The 21,144-nt window shown below is 48.8% G+C and overlaps 1 protein-coding gene across 8 annotated transcripts in view; it reads right to left on the reverse strand.

Annotated features, from left to right (window-relative positions):
- Positions 1-11,144, reverse strand: part of celf2 (cugbp, Elav-like family member 2) — a 56,326-nt gene extending 45,182 nt beyond the window's left edge. For 2 of the 8 annotated variants that reach the window (XM_048971453.1, XM_048971452.1), the window contains exon 1: positions 10,800-11,144. In XM_048971453.1, coding sequence (XP_048827410.1) covers positions 10,800-10,852 — 53 coding nt within the window. In that variant the 5' untranslated portion in view covers positions 10,853-11,144. The remainder of the gene's footprint in view (positions 1-10,799) is intronic. The other 6 variants (XM_048971465.1, XM_048971470.1, XM_048971477.1 and 3 more) reach the window with 6 other exon arrangements.
- Positions 11,145-21,144: the final 10,000 nt, after the last annotated feature.

Genomic DNA, 21,144 nt, shown 5'->3' on the forward strand with positions numbered 1-21,144 from the left:
ATTAAAAGCACATTAAAATTCGACGTCTGTGTTTCCGATTATCGGCCTAATAAGGTAAAACATCAAACGCTAATCTAACTAAACAGCCTTATTATATGACATTTTAAAATTCCCCGCGAGACCCAGGGGTGAGGAATTGCCGCTGCGAAATGAGAGGCGCAGCAGGGGCTGGAGAAAATTGCCGCCGCCATAAAACGTCAAATTAACGACGGGCGGTGATTGATAAGCGCGATAAAAAAAGCAGCTCCGTGTCATTACAGTATATGGGCACATTATATATATTTTTCCCAGTGTCTCACCATCTTGTTAATTTAGGAGGAGAGACTTTTAGACTAAGCAGCTGCCTTGTCAGGAGGCTCGTATCTGTCAAGGGAACAACGCCGTCAAATTAATCTCGGGCGATTTTAAAACCGATCATTAGTCCGTATGGGCTTTGTGTGATAGCATCTGCAGTTACGAGGGAAGTGTTTAAATAACAGTACAAAAAAGAAGATTTAAAATAACATGCACAGGCAGCATAGATATTACACTGACATAGAAGAGCTTTTATGCTCATCGGGCATTAAAACCTAAATAGGCCTATTTAATGATGGTTTGAACTGTCGGAAATAAAACGTGTACCGGGCTCCTCTCTGAAAAGAAATACCCACTTATCGCATCACAAACCCTCCCCGAAACATCCACCACGTATGCAACTTTAAGTATATAAACGTTGTAGTCTGACACGGGCCATTCGAAATACTATTAGTTTCATATCTTGCAGAATGTAGTCGTTAAAAATTATACAAGACCTTAAAAATGGTCTTGACTTGCTTTTACAGCCCAGTCCCCTCCGAGTGCCCGCCGCCCTCTCAGTTCCGGCCGCAGAGCTTGTTGCATTTTCGAGAAACCCCCCAAAACCCCATCCGCTGAAAGAGACTTTCTCCCGGTTTCAGGGCACTACACCCGGGGGATTTGAAGGCGCGACAACAAGGCTGCATCATGTATATCTATAGATAAAGTGGAAGCCGGCAGATGCTAGACCTAAACAAAGCTAAATGCATCACGACGGGATGGGTTTCTAATATTTAATATTCAAATTAATTCAGCAAATAATGCAACTTTCAGCACAAGAGGCTCTTAAATATATACCAAGTCCTGGATCAGCTGAGCAATCAGCCTGCTTTGTTGCACTTAGGTAATGCCGCCCAAATAAACCTTGCCTGTATACGTTTATGTTTTAAATTTAGCTTTAATTACACAGCGTCACCTGGATCACAACATTAGGATTCCCATTCTATTGGTGTCTCCTGGTAACACTATCAGGCTGTTTTGTTGAATAGTCAAAAACATCTAAAGAGAGGTAGATGTAAGGAGCATGGACTGATTACAGCGTGTTGCTACACCCACCACACGACAAACCACCTCAGGGATGAGAACCTGAGAGCAGCCATGTGGCGGGTGAAACCTCAGCACCACACTAGTTCAAATGGACCAGTATGAGGTTTTTTTCTGGTGGTTGAAGTGCCAATCCTGCCCCCAACCCCAAAGTTATTCCCTGTAAGTTGGAGAACCTCCTTCTAGGGCTGGATGTAGATTAATATCATACCCAGGATGAAACAATTGCAGGTTAAGGGCCTTTGCTCAAGGGCCCAATGGAGTAGGATCAGTCCAGGCATTCGTGGGATTTGAACCAGCAACCTTCCAGTGGCTGGCACAGAGCCCTAGCCAGCCATTAAAGGTAACTATAATTCAAAAGCAGCATTTCTGTGCACGTATTGAGCACAATTCTCATTCAATTTGTTGACCAACAATGATTATTTCTTTTTTTGTTTTTTTTGTTTTTTTGGGGGGGGGGGTGGTTCCATATTCCCTTAGGAACATCATAACCAGGCTATAAGGAAATACCACACACACACACACACACACACACACACACACACACACACAACCCATCCCCTGACTGCATTAAGGTTTCAGCCAGTGCTCTGAAAACACACTTCTGTGAATGACAATACATCAAATGGAAAGTCCTATGGGTCTGGGAGAGGGAGCAATACCCCTTCGATATCGCAATTTTTCAGCTGCACCAAACAGAGAAAAGTGTGTGTGTGTGTGTAGGGGGGGGGGAGGGTTGTAATCTCCAGGATGTAATCAGATTAAACGTCTGCTGAGAGGTCCAGATTTTATAAGGAATATCACAGCGCGAGCGGCAGAGATGGATTCTGTCCGCGGGACGGCGACGTGAGCGATGACATCCCATAATAAATACGCCCAGGCAGAGGCCTATCACGGCGCCGCGTAATGATTCATCATGGCAACTGGAAATCCCGACTGCATCCCGCGTGGCCTTAGCCCCGGGTAAATTCAATTAGCTTAACGACTCATTTTCTGTGTCTGGAGAAACAGGCGAGATTAGCGGAGAGCCGCGGCTCAATCTTGCGCGGCCGCATTCGGACCTGCCGCGATTCATCCTGATGGCGGACAGATAAGCAGTGACTGAATACAGTGCTGTCATTCATATATGCGTTTTTCTTCGTAATCACGTTATGCTGTCATTAAGCATTATTCGAAGTGCAGACGATCCGGGGAGGGGTCAGGACAGCGCGACACCAGACAGGATCATCCTCCACACGATTACCAAACACCAGGAGGGGCGGGACAGCACTACACAGCCAGGAAATTAAAATACAATTTTGGCATTAGGATGGGTGTGCTGAAACGGCAACAGACACTGGGGCCTGAGCAGAGCGACACCATGCTAATTTTATTTAAATTATTTAGCATCTAATAATACAAGGAAGGAAATCATCTTAATATGGAAGGTCTAGCGTCTGGCTGCTAGTTGGCTTAACTTCTTAACTCACTAACTGTCGGGGAGTGAAGAAGTAAGAGAGATGAACAGGAGAATTCCATGTCCAACAGGCTGGGCGAAAGGTCTGCTTGTACAACGCAACCTTCCAGAAGGCAGACAGTTTTCCTGAAACACCACATCCCTAATAAAACCTGCAGCTCAGGACTGAGTCACCGACCCCCATACTGCTCTGGAGAATCACTGAAGCCAATTGGCTGACAGGATTGCTGCGCACAAAGGCACCAAGACTGGCCCTAAATGCAGATTACCCAGAATGCTGTGGGGCGGGGCAGTTTCTGAGTGTACACCCTGAAGGGAAACGTCTGACAAGGCCTAGGTATGCAACAGGAGACGTGCGCAGCAGACACTGTTCCCCAGCCAGGCAGCTCCTGAGGATAGGTAGCTGGGGGGAGTCTCTCCATAGAGACCCCAGAAGGGCAGCATCGTGATACGACAAGGTGTAGAAAAGAGGTTCATCCAAACCTAAGGAGGCCGTGAATAATGTAGTAGTGATGACTTCAGCAAACAACAACATTATCATAACAAGAAAACAAAAATCTACCCAATAACTGGGGAGTATCAGACATACACTGGCTACTGTCTGTTCTGCAGGCAGCTAGTTACCTAATAGGGTCTCTCAAGGTACCATCCGCGGAAAGCAGGAAGCAGGAGAGGGGACTAACCGGCAGCCAGCCAATGAGAGCACACTCCAGAGGTCCACTGGCACAGATGAGCACATTTCCCAGTACGGATAACACCCACTACATTTTGATGGGAAGGCAGAAACACTGCCGCCGCGAGAGCTAAACGTACACATGGGAGCAGCTGTGGCTGGGTGGGGGGGGGGTGTTATATCTTCAGACTGCAGACTCATTTACATAATCGTGGGATTAGGTCACGCGGCCAGACTGATGACAACAGAGCCGTTTAATTGGACAATGTGGCTTCTCTTGTTTACTGTGATGTGTCCACTGGGGAATTTGCTTACAACTAATGAATGAACAAGCATTATGAATAAACACCCCTCGCCCCCTACCTGCGGAAATCCAATTTAAAGGGCAAATCAATTTCTTTGGATTAATTATATATTAAGGGACAGTGATTAAAAAAAAACAAAAAAAAGATACAATCTTTTTAAAGACCCTTCTGACAGTCTGGCTCAAGACAGTATTCCTGTCCCCCCTACCCACCCTCACCTACAAAGCCCCAGCGAAACACACAGCACTGTATGCAATCACCCACGCTGCTCTTCTACAGATGCCACCAGCTGAGGTGGACACACACAGGGGATTGTGGGAGAATTCTGCTGCCCTGCAGGCTGGCTCCTTCTCACCGCACAGCTGCGACGCAGGTCCTCCTGTCTTGCTTGGCTCCCTCGCCTGACCCTTCAAGCCGCTCCACTGCACACACATCATTACAGCACAGGGACTCTTATACTGAAATTAGAGCACCGTTTGCTTTATAAAATGATTACGTTTTTTTCTGTTGGCTGTGAAATAAAGTTCCAAAAATAGCTCTTAATGGGAGTTAGTGACCCAACACTCCCCCCCCCCCCCAACACACACACACACACACACACACACACACACAGTGGGACAGTCAAGCACCCCCCCCCCTTTGTCCAGAAGGGCCCGTGGGAGCCGCAATCCGCCCCCTCCCACTACTGCTACCAGGGAATCGGCTGGTGGGAAGCAGCCTCCTGAAGTGTTGATATGATTTGCCCAGCAGGGGGCGCTGAGCGGCTCCCATCCTTACACTGCCTCTCTGCCGGGCCTTCCAGACAGGGCACAGACATAACAGCCGGCCCAAAACAGGCTTCTGCTGATCCGTCCCTCACCAGATGGGGGTACACACAGGAAAACGCCAAACCACTGCCACCAGCAGATTCACAGGTTCTAATACCAAGATTTGGTTGGTGCTGAACAGGCCCATCACAGCACAGACTGCTATAACCCAATGTCCAGCAAGGAGCCAGACGCCCAGGTACAAGGAGAAAACAGCAGGTCTGAATCACCTGCCGCATGCTGCAGCCCCGATGCACTACACACGCGTGCATAAAAAACACACACACACACACACACACACACACACCTTTTTTTTTAATCCAGTGAATATTGTGCCCCCGGTGCACTTTTTATGGACGGTCACATGGGCACAACATTAAGGATCGGTAACCACAGCAACCGGCAAAGACTCTGCACAGAAGGAAGAAGAGTTTCTTCTTTTCAAAAAAAGAAAAAAAATAAAACCCGTCATTTATAAAAAGCAGCGATTGCCTGGATGCAGCCAAAAAGACACTGGGGAGGAAGATGCTGGAGGTCCAAGCCCGGGAGGGGGGGTGGTTTCAACCCCAACCCACACGCCTGCTGGGTGCTAACCTAACATGCAGCTTTGTGTGCAGGTCACACCCCCCCCCCCCCGCCCAGAGGCAGAGCGAGATCCAAACATGATACGTAGGTTCCCCTGAGAGACACCAAACCCAGAGTCACATGAACTCAATCACACGGCAAGTCAGGAGCCAAACCTCCAGGAAACACATTTCTTCAGCAGCTGGACCCCGATCTCTGACCCACAGCTGGATCCATTTAAAAGCCCCCCCCACCCCACACCTCCAATAGTAATATGACCTTAAAGCTCCCGAAAGGTACAAGGCCGGGGAGGGATAAGAGGATGTGGACAAAGGCATCTGATTGGCTGATATCTGATAAGACAGTTTGTGCTGGAAACATGTGACGGACGATGCCGATGCTGCAGGCGACGCCCTCACATCTTCATACTGACCGTCAGTAACCGGCCTCACCGATTGGAGGAATGATAGACAAAAAGAGGAGCCGGGTGAGAAAGCACGTCACCATTGGCCAAGATGATGGCCCGCGTCCCCCCCCCCCCCCAGCCGGAGTATGGACGTTACAGGCAACACAAGAGAGAGAGAGAGTCCTCCAACAGGAAGGCGAAGCCACAGTGAGATGTGCACCTGAACGCAAACCTCATAAGGAATGAGAGTTCGTAAGAAAGCGTGAGCCCCCTTGCAGATAATGCAGGATCGGACGCGTTCCTGAGAGCCTTGGGGTCACAATGAGGCAAGTCCATTCTCACATTTATTACTGACACTTTGCCGTTTGCTCTGTTATTAAAGGCATCTCTCACTGCCGTTTATGCCCCCCAGACGAGCCAGACTGCCCTACCCCCCCCCCCCCCCGATGAAACCGCTTCCGCAGCCTGTATTCCAGTGGGGCAGGATCCAACCAGCCATGTCCGCAGCCAGCACCATGGTGATCCCGCCAACTGAGACCCGCGAGTCAGAGCAGGAAGTGGCCCCGGCCAGCCCACCTGATCCTAGCGTCCTCAGGTCCGGGAGCGAATAGGCTTAAGAGTCCTGTGTGGCACATTCGTGGGGGGAGGGCTGGCCCTGCAGATTTCCAAACCCGAGACCAGGTGCAGGGAAGCCCGCTGAGACTGTGCCAGCACCCCCCCCCACAAACACACCCTGGCTGATAAACAGACTCCTCATCACCTTCAGGCTACGTGTGAAACTTAAAACATGGCCATTTTACAAAGAAAGACAAATGGCAGCCAGCACCTGTAGCTCAGCCACAGCCTCCATCCTGCTCCGCAGAGCTGACATCTGTAATTATACCCCTGAAATCTGGGACATCTGGAGCCTGCCCCGAGTTTCATAGCAGTGTGTGAAAGTGGGCTTATTCGCCGGAATGTGGGACAGGCCCCATTAAGGCCTGATGGCCAGGAGCGAGCACGAGTGAACAGGAGCAGCAACGAAGAAAGAGAAGGAGTGAGTGGGAACGGCGACAGAAAGCAGGCAGGAAAAGCCACAGGGATCAGTGATGGGGAGCAGGTGGTATAGCGATGGAGAGTAACGGGGAACAGCGACGGGGAATGGGATGGAACAGCAACAGGAAGCAGCACAGGGGAACAGCAATGGGAACAGCAATGCTGAGCAGATGGGAACAGTGACAGGGAACGATGGGGGACAACGATGGGGAGCTGGCATGAACAGTGATGGGAACAGCAACGGGGAGTTTGCAGGGACAACAACGAGAGTGGGTAGGAACAGCGGCAGACAGCAGGCAGGAACAGCAATCGGGAACAGCTACAGGGAAAAGCAACAAGGAGCAGGCAGGAAAAACAGCACCCAGAAGGAAGTGGGAAAGAGACTGAAGTGGGAGTGGGCGCGAGCAAGCAGGGATGGCGACGGAGACTGGGCGGGGACAGAGACTGGGCGGGGACAGAGACTGGGCGGGGACAGAGACTGGGCGGGGACAGAGAGTGGGCGGGGACAGAGAGTGGGCGGGGACAGAGAGTGGGCGGGGACAGAGAGTGGGCGGGGACAGAGAGTGGGCGGGGACAGAGAGTGGGCGGGGACAGGATCAGGAGGAAGAAGCATCCAGTTCCCTGTGCAGCCTTTCTATGCTCTATCGACATCCCTCCTTTTTTTGCCTTTCGCTAGTCCACTCTCTCCTCGAGGGGTCTCTCCTTGTCCTTCCTCATGCCGCACGAATCCCCTCCACCCAGAATAACCAAACAGTGGAGTGTTTATCTAAATCAACACATTTAAACATCCACTTCATTCATAGCTGTAAATTGGATCAAGTCAACAAATGTGATCCTGTCAGTCTTCAGCAGTAATTACACAAAGGCAAAAGGGCCCCCTCTGCCCCCCCCCTGCCCCCCATCCCTTCCTCAGGCCACAGGCAGAAGTGAGAAGTGTAAAAGTAGCAGACGTCGAACTTCCTGCCAGAAAAGTACAAAACTCACTAGGCCCACAGCTGGTATGAGAGCAGACCATCCCACACAATGGGCAGGGCACGGTTCAGGGTGCTCATGTGAACCACTGTATTTGCAGACTGTCAGTGATAACCTTCAAATAACACAACGTCGCTTCAGAAGTGGGGTGGTACAGTTTTAAATAAGATTTTTAATCTAACCGCCTGCAAAAATAGATTGACCTTTCAGAGATGTTGGAGGTCATTTCACTGCTACAGCAAACAGGTAAGAATGCAGGGAACTGAGCTTGTTGGACTCTGACACTGGAAGAGACAAGTGGGGGAGTAAAGTATCACACATGATGCTAACAACACACCTAACTAAAGTAACTCGATCACAAGAAAGCCAGAGTAATGTATTGCAGTGCTTGTCAGAAAGCCACAGTAACACATTATAACGCTTACCATATAGCGTAACACTATCACAGTGTAACACTATCACACTGCAACGCCACTGCAGCATAGCACCAACACACAGTAATGTCAGCACGATGAAACACTAGCACACTGTAATGCCAGAGCAGTGTAACACCAACACTCTACAACACCAGCACAGAGTAACATCAACATGCTGTAGTGCCAGCACAGCATAAGACCAACACACGATAATGCCAGTGTAGCATAACACCAACTCATTGTAATTCCAGTGCAGCACAGCAGCAACACAGTGCAACACCAGTGCAGCATAACGTCAACATGCCAGAATGCCAGCACAATGTAACTAACACACCGTAAGAACAGTGCATCGTAACACCAACATGCTGTAACAGTGCAGTGTAACACTACTACGCTATAACTGTAATGCCAGTGTATCGTAACACCAACACATTGCAACTCCAGAGCCACTCCAACACCAACGAGTCATAGCACAAAAGCAGGGCCGTTGCCTGCAGGGACACGGGGCTGCTGTAATCCCAGGCCCCCGCCCCGATCCGAGTGCTCTAGCCGGCACCTATCGCCGTGTCTAAATAATTAGCAAGACGGGGGAGCGGATGCAGTGTCACTGTGACTCAGATCCCACGCTGACACAGAAGAGAGGCTATTAGCTGGATTAATTACGACAGCACAGTGATGTCAGGAGTCAGCGGAGTCCTCAGGCTTCACAGGTGAACTGCGACCTTTAACTCGCTACTGCGTGAGCAGCGTCTCTTTGATTACATGCAGAAAACAACATGGTGTCCTATTTACAACACGCCCTACACACAGCATCGTTTAAAAAAAGCAGTCAGACGCAAGTGCCGTCCCGCGTCTTATTAACCACTTTCTGAATGCATTTCAAGCCAAACCAGCCTTCTACAGCGCCACATTTATTACAGTACCTATGTGTGGTCGTGATTAACGCAGCAAAGTGGCGGCAGGTCGCGCCATTACTTAATTCTTCCATTGTCGCTAGTTACCGGGACACGTGTTACAGCTCGCGAGTCACATACAAAGAGGCCACACGTGTAGGGCAGGCGTGCGTGTGCGTGCGTGCGTGAGGTTGGGGGTGGGGCTGGCGAAAGGCATGTCAACACCGAAACAGCCTCTCTCAGATGCATCTGGAGGAAAACGACCCAGCAAGAACGCAATCAGACGCAAAAATGAGAGAAACAGGAGCAAAGCAAATGAAGACCTAAACGGTGTCTGTCACACTAGGAAAGGGCCTAATCTGTTCAGAAGCATTTTCTCAAAAAAGAAAAAAAAAAAAAAGATGAATGAATGTAACTCAGCCCTGGCCAACACAAAGCCGCCAGGCAGGCAAACCTAGCTGCCGGTGACAGCGGACTGTCAGATATACGAGTGGGATTAGAAACAGCCCACAGCCTGGACGCAGGACAAGGCTGGCAGGAACCTAGCGCATGAAATCACAAGCCCATAATACAAAGAGGAGCCCAGCTCAGAAAGCTGAATGGAGGGCAGCCCCCGGAGGGAGGGGAGCAGTCCCGGGGATGGGGGGGGGGGGGGGGGGGCATCCGGCAGGCAGACCGGACTCTGCCAGGGGCTGCACAGTGTTCTGGTCCTTCATGAAGATCACAACCCAATATGAGAGCCCAGAGGGACAGAGAAACCGATTCCCTCCCTGTTCTTCAGGGTAGGACCCCCCTTCTCCAGTAATAACAAAATGCCTTAGGAGTGACACACTATTTATTTGGGAAGACATCTTTAAATGATACTATGAGTGATGTTCCTGTACAAAGACCAACTTCACGTTCTCTTTATAAAAACAAAGATCTGAATGGAGAGGCTGTTTAACACCATCAAGACCCCAGAGGTGCACTCCACACCTGCAGCGTAGACACGCCAGACACCATCTGGACATGACTTTATAGCGCCTTCATGTAGTTATGATTTCTATTGCTCCGTGCCTCTCCTCCGTCAGCTGCACAGCCAGACTGTAAACAACTTTTCAGCAATCCCCCTCATCATAATGCATCAAAAGTCCCTTCAGATAATGCATCAAAAACAGGGTCATTACCCTAATTATTAATTAATGTCTCAACAGACCTCATGCATCACGAATGAAGCTTCGAACTGCACGCATAAGCGTCAATAACCTACTTAATAAAAGACGTAATGCAGAGGGAAAGCCTCGCTGCGACGGCTGCCAGATAAAGGGGAAGTTAAGTCGTGTCCGTTACGCCGATAAGCTCCGCTGCAGATAAGCGCACAAGCTGGACCGCATGGCTGTCAGTGTCGTAAAATCGCTTAAATAAAGCATGGGCACGGCTATATGCTGGACGACTGATAATCATCCTGCAGATGTATGCGCTGATATGTTAAATTAAACTTCAGGGATAAATTCAAATATAGAACAACGTTAGAAAACAATCCGCAACGCCCATGGCTGTAAATCGGCAAAGTGCGATTTCGCCTCGTCGTCCTCGCTAGTCATGTGAAAAGTTAAAGTGCAAAGTCTCCGAGGGGTTAAACGAAACGCTGCCCTCCCCCTCCCCGCTCCAAAATAAGAATCACGCTATTTCAATAGGGGGGCAGCCCGAACCGAACCCCACCGAACTGCATCCTGAACGGATCAGTCGGTCATTTTGGCTCAGATTCAGCCTGGTTCTGAGCCTCGGACGCCGCACCGGTTCTCACTAAACCCGGCGCCCGCCCGACATAAGCAGACGGGACTGAAAGAGTCGCAAACACGGAAACAAGCAGCACCGGGCGCAACCGAGCCGGGGCCGGAGCCGCCGCGCTCTTACCGCAGGGCGCTCCAGCTCTTCAGCGAATCCAGATCGGAGATGATGGAGACCATGGCGAGATGCCTGTCTGGCTGCACGAAAAGCGGCGTGATCCGCACTCCGATGGCGAGTGACAGTGGCTCCGGCTCGCGCTCCCTACCCCCTCTCTCTCTCCGTCTCTCTCTCTCTATCCGTCTCTCTCTCGCTCGCTCTCTCTCTCTCTCTCGCTCGCTGATAAGCGCCTGTCATCTGCTTCCCCCCTCCAACAATCAGTCTTGCGCCACAATTTTCAGCTACCCCCCGCCTGTTAAACCCGATGCAATCTGTCCTCTTCGCCCAGTCCTTTCTCCTGTCTCTTTTATTCCTAAACAGATTAGACGTTGTCGATATACCACGGGTTAATAAGATACCAGTGACCAGCCTTAAGACACGTTTTAAATCGCACTTCATTATGTACGGGGCTTTCAGTCTTTCCGTGTTAATGCTTCGCCTTGAGTGACAAATATCCCATTTAATGTTTATTAATCACTTCAGCTGGGCCTTTTGCTAGAGTGTCAGCTGAAGCTTGTTATATTTTTTTATCCTTTGGTGAAAATGTAGCCTATGTTGAGAGACTTCCACCCCATCACACAGGAGGAGGAAAGTCTTAAACCAGTACTGCCTTTACATAGGCACTTTTTCTGCTTATGTCAATGTGATATTAGATCTATAGGTTGAATTATCATTCTCCCCCTCTACCTCCATCTTAGCCTTGTCGTTCTTCCTGTTTCAGCACATCCTGTTAATGGTGTTTTACTGCTCTCCCCCGCGACCGTGAGGGACACGTCTCACCCTTCCCGGTCGAGTGCACGCGAGGGGAACGTTGCTCTTATTTTATTTTGTTTTCTTTTGCGAGCAGACCACATGGTCTGAGATCAGCGGTTCTCAGACACCTGAAAGAGTTCCGTACTCGATGTGCAGGTTGAAAGTCTGACAGTCGCGATGCCAGCGTCTTCCAGCAGGGCGTCGTCAAACTGCCCCGATCTGTAAATGACGACTGCGTGTCTCTGAGATGAATGATGTACAGTGCATCATATTTCAGCATTTAAAGCAGTCCCCGTTGATCTTCACTGTCCGTACAGAACAGCTGTCTGTCTCTCAAAATCCACTAAATATACTCTGAAACCCTTTGCCGTGCAGTTTAAACAGACCCCCCCCCCGCACAAAACCCCACAGTCACAGCCTGAGAGCGATTTCCCCCCCCCTCCCCCAAAACCATGTACATTAAACTACAACATGCACCAGCCAACCCCAAGCAAGCAGAGCAAATGTAAATCTTAAGATGCACCAGATAGACACCTTTTAATATTTGATTACCGCCCACATAACACAGGCCGTTTTCACCCCGCGATCAGTGCTGGCGAGAGTCATGGTTGGCGGAGGATCGCTCCTCTGCACTACAATACTTCTTCTCCATTATTTATGAACCGTTTGATTCCTTTAAATTAGCCCAGAGCCACACGCCCACGTCAGCTCTATCTCAGCTGTTGTTTTTCCTTTTTTGGAGGGGGGTCTTTTTATGATTTATTTTTTCCTCGCCACTGAGTCTACACCAACAGAATAGGGCACCTTTTTGGTCCATCCATCCACCACCCAGCCACTTATTATGGTCATGAAAATTGGGAAGGCTTCAGCATAGGGATGGATGTTATCCTGGACGGTAAGGAGCCCTTCTAGAACGTTTCTGTTCAAGGCTTCTTCCTCTTTGTAGCGTTTCATCGCACTTTACATTTGACACAAGTTGTTTTCACAAATATAGCCACTAGCGTTTCATGACAGTTTATAATTAGTAGAGGAAAACCACACAAAGTCACAGGACCCAAAGAGTTGATAACATGATGCATATGACATTCTGTCCCTGCTGACAAAAGATGGACGAGACGAAGAATTAAAAAAGGCCAATAGGATGTTGGGTAACATCTCTAGGTGTGTGTGGAGCTGAAGTCAAGGGAGGTGATGCTACGATGAAATAATTCCTTGGTAAGACCCCACCTAGAATACTGTGTGTGGGTTTGGTCACCATACCTTAAGAAGGACTTTGCTGCCTTGGAAAATGTGCAAAGTAGAGCGACGGGAATGATTCCTGGTCTTAGAGGAATGTCTTACGAGGAGAAGTTAGCTGAGCTGAATCTGTTCAGCCTCGAGCAAAGGAGATTAAGGGGGGACATGATCCAGGTATATAAGATTCTAACAGGTCGGGATGCTGTTCAGCCAAATGGCTACTTCAATATTAGTTTAAATACTAGAACTTGTGGCTATAGGTGGAAATTAATGGGAGAACAGTTTAAACTGGATTTGAGGAAGCACTTCTTTACACAGCGTGTAGTTGGAGTATGGAATAGTCTTCCGGCTAGTGTAGCACAAGCTAAAACCCCGGGTTCCTTTAAATCAGAGCTAGATAAGATTTTAACAAATTTGAGCTATTAGTTGAATTCTCTCCAAATGAACTTGATGGGCCGAATGGCCTCCTCTTCTTTGTAAATTTCTTGTTTTTAAGAGAGGGATCTGTAATTTAGGCCCGTGGTGATTGTGATCTGATTGGGTGCCTGATTTAAACCTGTTTTTTTTTTTTGTGTTTTATAGTCACTGGAACCTCGAGAGAAGTGAAAGTACAGAAAAAAGTTTTCCAACAAATAGCAGAATAGCGAAGTGAACATTTACCAAACATCTCCTGTAGTTCTGAGGTTAACCCTGCAGGCGTGTGCATAAACAGAGAGAAAAAAACGACAGTTTCAATCATGTTTGGGGCACGCGTCATGCAAAATACCCCTTCCAGAATGTCTTCATGTTCAGGGAGTTTTTGTCATTCCTGCTGGTTCTTTCCAGCCTCTGTGTGACTAATAATCATCTCTCTCCCGATATCTCACGCCAGGCCGGGTGAGTTCTGGGTTCTGCCCCAACCTGGAACATCGCAAATGCCTCAGCAGCCCAGCGGGTTCTGTTGTGATCCAATAGGATGAAACATGGGGGGCTGTAAGTGCACCATTACACACTTCATTTGGGGTGGGGCCGTGATGGAGGTCAGCGACTTGTGTTGCTGGTGATGCAGCTGCCAGTCTGCTTGGGTTCGGGGTCCTGTACCCATGGAGAGATAGGTAATTAGTGTGCAGGGGACAGGGGGCCAAGGATGACAAGGAAAGGAGAAGAAGCTCTGGGTCAGACTATTGTTCCTGGTTTAGCTGGCAGGAATCTTTGGGCCGGTTCTTTTGAAAAGGGGAAAGTGTCACTTAGAAAGCGCTTGAAAGTTGGTGGTGAGGCTTGAAAGGGATAGTTAGATGGTTACAGGCTGCAAACCCAGGGCTGAAAACCAAGTTGAAGCTTTCAGCTCTCAGGCTGACTTTCAGTCTCGGTGAGTGCGGTAGCTCAGGCACCCTAGGGGGTATTATGCTGGTCCTTTTCACTTCCTGGGGGGGGGTGTCTGTTTGCACGGTCCGCTTCACCAGCTTCTGATCACTCCACTCGCTAGCGTTCAGCACAGGCTGAGTAGGGAGGTGGCCGCTGAGCATGGTGCATGCTGGGATACCGAGGACGTGCATTCATCGTGGAATTGGAATGAGACAGTGGCAAAGGCACGTCAGTGACGCGGATAAGCTGTGCTAATTCCATCTGTGCCTTAAATCGTTTCAAAGCTACACCCACATGTGTGTATGTCCTCATACCATATCCTGCATCTGTCTGTATGTTCTGGATCGACTGTAAATCCAATTAATGCAATGCCAGTTACAAGGAGCGGATTTTACATCTGTCACTTTAGAAGGGTTAGCTCAACACCATCAGAGCAGAATGATGGTTACACCCTCAACACCTGCCAGATACCACCCCCTCCCCACCGCCTTCCTGGCTGAAGGGCCCGCGGGGCATCTCTTTGAGACCAGATCTCAGGCTTCCATGGCAGGACCGCAATTATCGTTTGCAGAAGCAGAGCCACCAAAACAGGAAACAGTTTGGCATGTCGATCTGTTGACATCCTACCTAGGAGCAGGTCCGATGGACACCAGCAGCACCTCAGCTGTCACTGAGCCAGAACATGACCAGGTAACCATACTAGCTATACCGAGGGCAAAGGTCATAGGTCATAGCTGCCATCTGCCTCTGTTATAGAGCTAATGGCAGTAATATATGCAGGAAAATGCCAGACATGCACCAGCATGGAACAGGCAGTTATAGTGTGACTGCCCATTTTCTCAGGGTTGTCCCTCGGCGCTGTAGCAGGGGTCGGCTACTGACCTGTGCAACATGTCGCACTTAAATGCCATTTTCAAGAAGCGACAAACAAACAGATAAGAGCTGTCGGGGTTCCCCGTAATGCAGATCCACCGCCGTCGCAAACGAGAGTTTCGTCATCGCTAACCAAGCCAAAATTCTTTGCTGCCGCTACAAGAAGTCCCTGGGCTTCTCTGCGGAAACGAAAAATCCCACCACTAAAATTGTGGCAGGGAAAATGTCACCTGATTGTTCAACTCGCAGAGATTTATATCATCATGGGAAAAGATGGTTTGCCAAAAGGTAAACTACCTCTCAGACACCAACGGGCCAAAGTTCACATCCTATTGGTAGATGAGTTGGGTACAGGAAGTGACAGTAATACACAAAATAATCATTGTGTTTTCATGTTGGAGGGGCTCTCCGTGCCCCCGCTTTCCACCACGGTGCATGGGGGGGGCACAGGTGACTGTTACCTGGTCTCATTCCTCAGGATTCAACCATGTGCTGGAGGAGTCCGGTGCAGCATATCGACATGTAGGAACACGGCAGAGTACACAGCAGGCAGGACGTGTGCGTGACTGCCCAGGGTTTCGGCTTTTTAAACCTGTCACACAAAACTCCCTTTATGTTGTAATGAGAGTTGCTTTAGCTTTAAATCATCCAAGGTCAAGGCATTCCTTTGTCGGTAATGTTCACAGCATATGTGAGGACTCGGTAAACAAGCAAGAGCGCCGCAGAGCTACTCGCGGGCTGCCACGATGTTAGCTTTCAGCGTGGCCATCAGTCAGAGCACACTCTCCACAACTGAAGAGATGTATGATGCTCTTTGCTGAATAAATCATGCAGTTTGCAGGACCTGAAACATTATTTCTTTCATTCCTCCACAAAAGTGAGATGTGTGGTGGACCATTACACGGCATCTCCCAGAATACAGTGCAAATGCCACGATTCTAAGGTTCAACCAAGACGCTGCGGAGGCATTCAGAGCGCCATGGGAACCCAGTTCAAAGGTCACGGTTCAGGTGAGAAACACAATAACTCTACTTGAGAGTTATTACAAGTGACATAAAGCAGATACAATCCACCATGAGGGATTTCAGAGCCCTAAATGACGTTAACGGCAAGGAAGGAGGAGACCCTTTGATGTTAAGAGGCCCGTGAATCATTTCCCAGGCTGTAAGTGAAACTACCCGCCTTTAAACAGAACCATTGGCGGTAAGGAACTAAAGTGTTTTGCTGTGGCTGAAAGGTACATGACCAGGCTGTTCATGTTCATGCTCCACAAATATTTACCTACTGGGGGGGGCGGGGTCCCCAGATTTGCAGGAGGTGTGCCTCCCCCATTAGAATCCGTGAAGAGGTCATACTTCATACTCAGAAACTTTGGACATGTTTTGTCCTATATGTACATGCACATGCATGCAGGGAGCAACGTGTGATTGCTCAAAGAGGTTTGGCATGATGTTCACGGCATACTGAAGTAATTAGAAGCCAAGGACCTGCACAAAGATTGGGCTGAAACTTGGTTAAAGAGCGAGATTTGGTTCAGTCGAGATTGCCAGTGTCAATCAGAGGTTTGCATGAAATGCAGACCGGACGATCAGGTGGGCGTTTGTTTGTGTGTAAATGAGTCGTTCTGCTGCTGGGTTTATTAAGGACAGCATTCCATAGATGACACAATCTTAGCAGACTTTGTTTAACTCGATGCAGCAACATAATTGGAGACAGATGTCCTCCTTGATTGGCTAGGCCTACAGAGCGCAATGACATCGTCGGGGGAAACTTGCAGGGGGTGAGGGGTGTGTTGCACCCTGGAGACAACAATGATACAAATCCCACGTCAGACATGGCAGAGCAAAAGCGTTGACCTCCATACTGCTGTGCTTCTTAATTCGTTTAGATGTAGAAGTGTCAGTGTTGCAGCAGAGGTTGCTGGGAAAGGGGGTGATGTCATTGAGCTCTGTAGGCCAAGCTGCGGATCTGCGCTGCCTGTTTTTGTCAGGCCTCCTGCTGCATAACAACCCCGAGCTGTACCTCTGCTTGGCGTGCAGAGTCAGAATCCCACGTTGAAAATATCTCTCCGGCCAAACATCGGGAGCACTTTTTGCCAACATCGTCGAGTGGTCGGGCTCACAGACTTCAGCCCAAGTGACCTGCTGCAGAACGTCAACAGCTTTTACTGGCTCTGGCCAGAGAGTGTGTGGCAGGCAACCCTGTAGTTATCATGAAGGGTGACCAACTCCTCCCTCAACCATGCCTGAACCAGCTGCGGTCTCAAAGCATCTCTGCTATGGAGGTAATTCTCATTAAATTCTCGGATTTTGACCAGCAGGACTGTGCCAGGCAGTGACGGAACATAAATCTAAATGAGTTAGGGTGAAATTGATCCAGAGATGATTCAGCCTCTACATTTCAAACACAAGACCTGGAACCTCCATGAAATGAAAGTGTGACTGAGTCTCTCCCTGTGACTGACTCCATTTTCTCATTTAAGAAGCAGCAGAATGATGATCAGGGTGGAACTGGTCTTGAGTAAGAGTACATTTCTGGTTATAAATCAGTAATGACTACTCGTTGCCTTGAAAACCAAATCAGGCTGGAAACATATTGGAGTTCCAGCAAAAAAATTGCACGTCCAGTTAACGTGAACCGAATAAAGATGTTTTTTTTTCCCTCCAAACTCCACTGGCTGAACTACAGTGTTAAACTTGAAGGAGAGTAGATGGAAGGTGGCTTCCTGGCTCATTCGTACTTCTTGGATGGAGGTGGACACACGACTGTGAAGACAGAGATCCAACAGAGGTGACGAGTGGGAGGACGGTGACACCATGGTCACATGATTGTGCCTGACCATGTGACTGGGGACGAGGCTCCGGCTGCCGAACTTTCAGTCCACACCTGAGAAAAACTAACAATAAGCCCCACACTTAAGATATGTGCCTTCCTAGTTAGTAGTTAGTAATGTGGAATAGAGGTAGAAATGTGGGTTAGTCTTGTGTTAGTCATGCAGATCTGATTTCCACTGTCAAACATTTCCCAGATTTGACCTCATAGCCAATTTGAGCTACAAGACTTGCTCAACCACACCATCTGATTAAAAATATTTCTGCTTATATGACAGGCAGTGAAGATCTGATAGCCACTGAGGTAAACTAAATGGCTAACGAAAAGATTCAGGCGATGGTGCATCCGGTAGATGAGAGAACTACTGTTTCCATGAAGTAAACCATTTCTACATGGAATTAAAAAGCCATTCCTGCATGAGATCAACGATAAACGTTTGTAATTATGGATTAGATGACAGAGACATTCTTCATATTGATTATAATGACCATCAGCAATCCACTGTAACAGTTGTCAGGTGACGATGTGGCTCAAATCATCGCAAAGGACAGAAAGGGGCCGTTACTGAAATGCTCATCCTGTGGGGCGTCCCCTGTGAACGACAAAATCGGGGAGAAGCACAGGCGATGCCGGAAAGCTTCCCGATGACCCAGAAAAATGAAAAATGTCTGATATTTATAGATGTTGTGATGACGAGGAGGAGTCTGTGGAGGAGGAGGTGGAGGAGGTGGAGAGTGGCGGCAGAACTGCAGCTTCCTCCCGGTTTTATACATTCTCCACTGTCACGTGACCCTGAAGAATTGCTGAGGCAATTTAGGTCCTCTTATCGAGGTTACGACAGGTGTTCTGTTCCCAGGACTTGACCCCAGCTCCTCCCGGTCACTTCATCTCTTCACCGCTGTCACCTGCTGACACACGGATGAGAGCCTCTTTTCCAAGCGAAGGGGACGCTATGGTTAAAAGAAGGAGATAAAGAATACAACCATCCCCATGCAGATATGGTGTCTTTGCTCGTAGACCATGGGCCTTCAGCCGCATGTCAGAGAGCAGCTGCACATACGCGTGGAGGAGCTGAGGATTGTGGGACACACAGAGGAGCCTCTGTTCAACATCGCCGTAGTACTCGGTCAACTGAAGAGTTAGCTAGGAACGTCAAGCCAGCACCAGCAGTGAACGAAAAAGAGAGAAGAGAAAAATGCTAAGTATTGTTCTACTTTTTGACTTGTTTCCTTTCAAGTCTATTTTTAGGGTAAACAAAATCTGTTTGAATTAATGGGCATGTTGCACAGCGGTTTCGTCTCCATGGCATGATACTTGTTGACGGCTTCTTATGCATCTTTAGGAACGTTCGAGAGATGCGGTTGATGCCGGTTTTTGCCGCACTGCGTCCACGGGGCCCAGTGTAAGCGTACATGCTACGCTAACCTGACGCTGAGAGGACCAGCATTTCTCATGCTCGCCACTCGATGTCTAGCGGCAGCTCAAAGAATAGAAATCATGATGTGGACCAGAGGAAAAAGTGGGACAAGAAAGGCAGGACAGAATGTGGAGGGAGCCTGAGAGGGCGGGGGGCGACCCCCTGTCAGACAAAGCCGCCTTTATGCTGGAGCCTGCTCACAGGCTCCTCATTCACTGTACTGAATGCCTGCGAGGGGGGGTCATTCACTGCAGGCCGACCAACGAACCCCAACCGTATCCTCATTAAATACAATTCATTATGTCCTGTGTTAGGTCACATGGCTGCCATGCAGGAATTCAGCAGGCAGAGTCACGTGATCATCATGAAGGCCATTCAATTGATTACAGACCGAGTCACATGACCATCATTTCAAGTCAATTCAATTCACATGAGCATTTTGTAGCAGAACTCTGAAGTATCAGAACTGAAAGTTTATTTTATCTCCATCAGCAGCTGGAATGAGTTTTGCACGATTATTAGCCTCAGTTTGTCTGTGTCATTACTTTTGGTATTTCTGTGCATGTTCTTCCTTAAACATCTACCCACAAACACAGACCCAGTCACCAGAGACTCAAACCCACAACCCCTGAGTCCCTGTGGCCACTTGACCTTTCTGCTACATCTTGAGAACATTCCGGAGGCCCTGTTGCCAGCTCACCATCCAAATAATAAGCTCTTACAGGACCCAGCACTGTCAGGCTCACAACTCTACAGAAACGCAAATAATTATTAAAGGATTACAATCTAAAGCACCCAGATGCTCATCTGAGCTGCAGGATGCATTTAATTACCGTACAGATGAAGAGCAAAGAAAACCCTGCATTTGTTCAGTTTGTCACCCACTCCGACAACGTGAACCATGAGTAGAATCATGAACAGCCAGCTAATCATAAACACATGGTTCTCCAGGAGTCAGAGGGCAAAGCGGCGATGGAGATGGACCCCCAGATGTCCGCCACAACTTCCCCCATACACCAGTCCTCAGCTGTAGAGTTTCCACATATCAGTTCCACATCTTCTGAAGCTGCAACACCTGTTCCTGGCATATTTCTCTATCATCCAATCGAACGCCACATCAAAGTTCCCTAAATTTCTCCTGTTCCTTGCTATGCGCTGATCCATATCTGACCAGGGCGCAGCGTAGCTGCAGAGAACTCAGGCAAGTTCCACGTTCTCCTGGGATCCAGCTTTCTAAACGTTTCGCCAGCATTGACTTCAATGTTCTTAAAAGCGTGCTGACATTAAGGAACCAGCGTCAGATGGAAATGACCTTTACTGTCCTCTCACACCCGGGCTCTTCTGTGCATATGGGTGGAGATTAAGCAGCCACTCAGAGTGACTAAAAGCAACGCCCGTCAATCAGGACATCTCAGTCAGGTGATAAGCGGGGGCTGGAGGGGGGGGCCTGGGGACCCACAGACTCGCCAGAGAATCTCATTTGTTTACAGTCTGCGAAGCGGTGGGCTGATAGGAGACCTGAGCAGGGAGTGTGCGGCACCTTCATGCTATGCCTCTCCAAAGGGCAACCAAACAGGGCCATATGACCAACCCTGAGCCACAGACTCAAAAAGGGGAAGTGAAAGACAAACATAAATGTGAGAAAACATTAACAAATAAGGCAGTGGGGGCACGTCAGCCCTGTGAAATACATGCCTTTATACATCTATCTGTGGGCACAGTGAGTAATAGACGAAGCACGTCGTCAGTGGTGAGAAGAGGGCTTCTCATGTTGGTGGTTTGGTGTGTCCTCCTCTCTTCTTACTACCTTCCTGCAAGAACAGGAAGTAGCTTCACAGGCTCTCTTCTCTCTGGCTTTTT

The sequence above is a fragment of the Brienomyrus brachyistius genome, chromosome 1, assembly GCF_023856365.1.
Source record: "Brienomyrus brachyistius isolate T26 chromosome 1, BBRACH_0.4, whole genome shotgun sequence".
NCBI lineage: Eukaryota > Metazoa > Chordata > Actinopteri > Osteoglossiformes > Mormyridae > Brienomyrus > Brienomyrus brachyistius.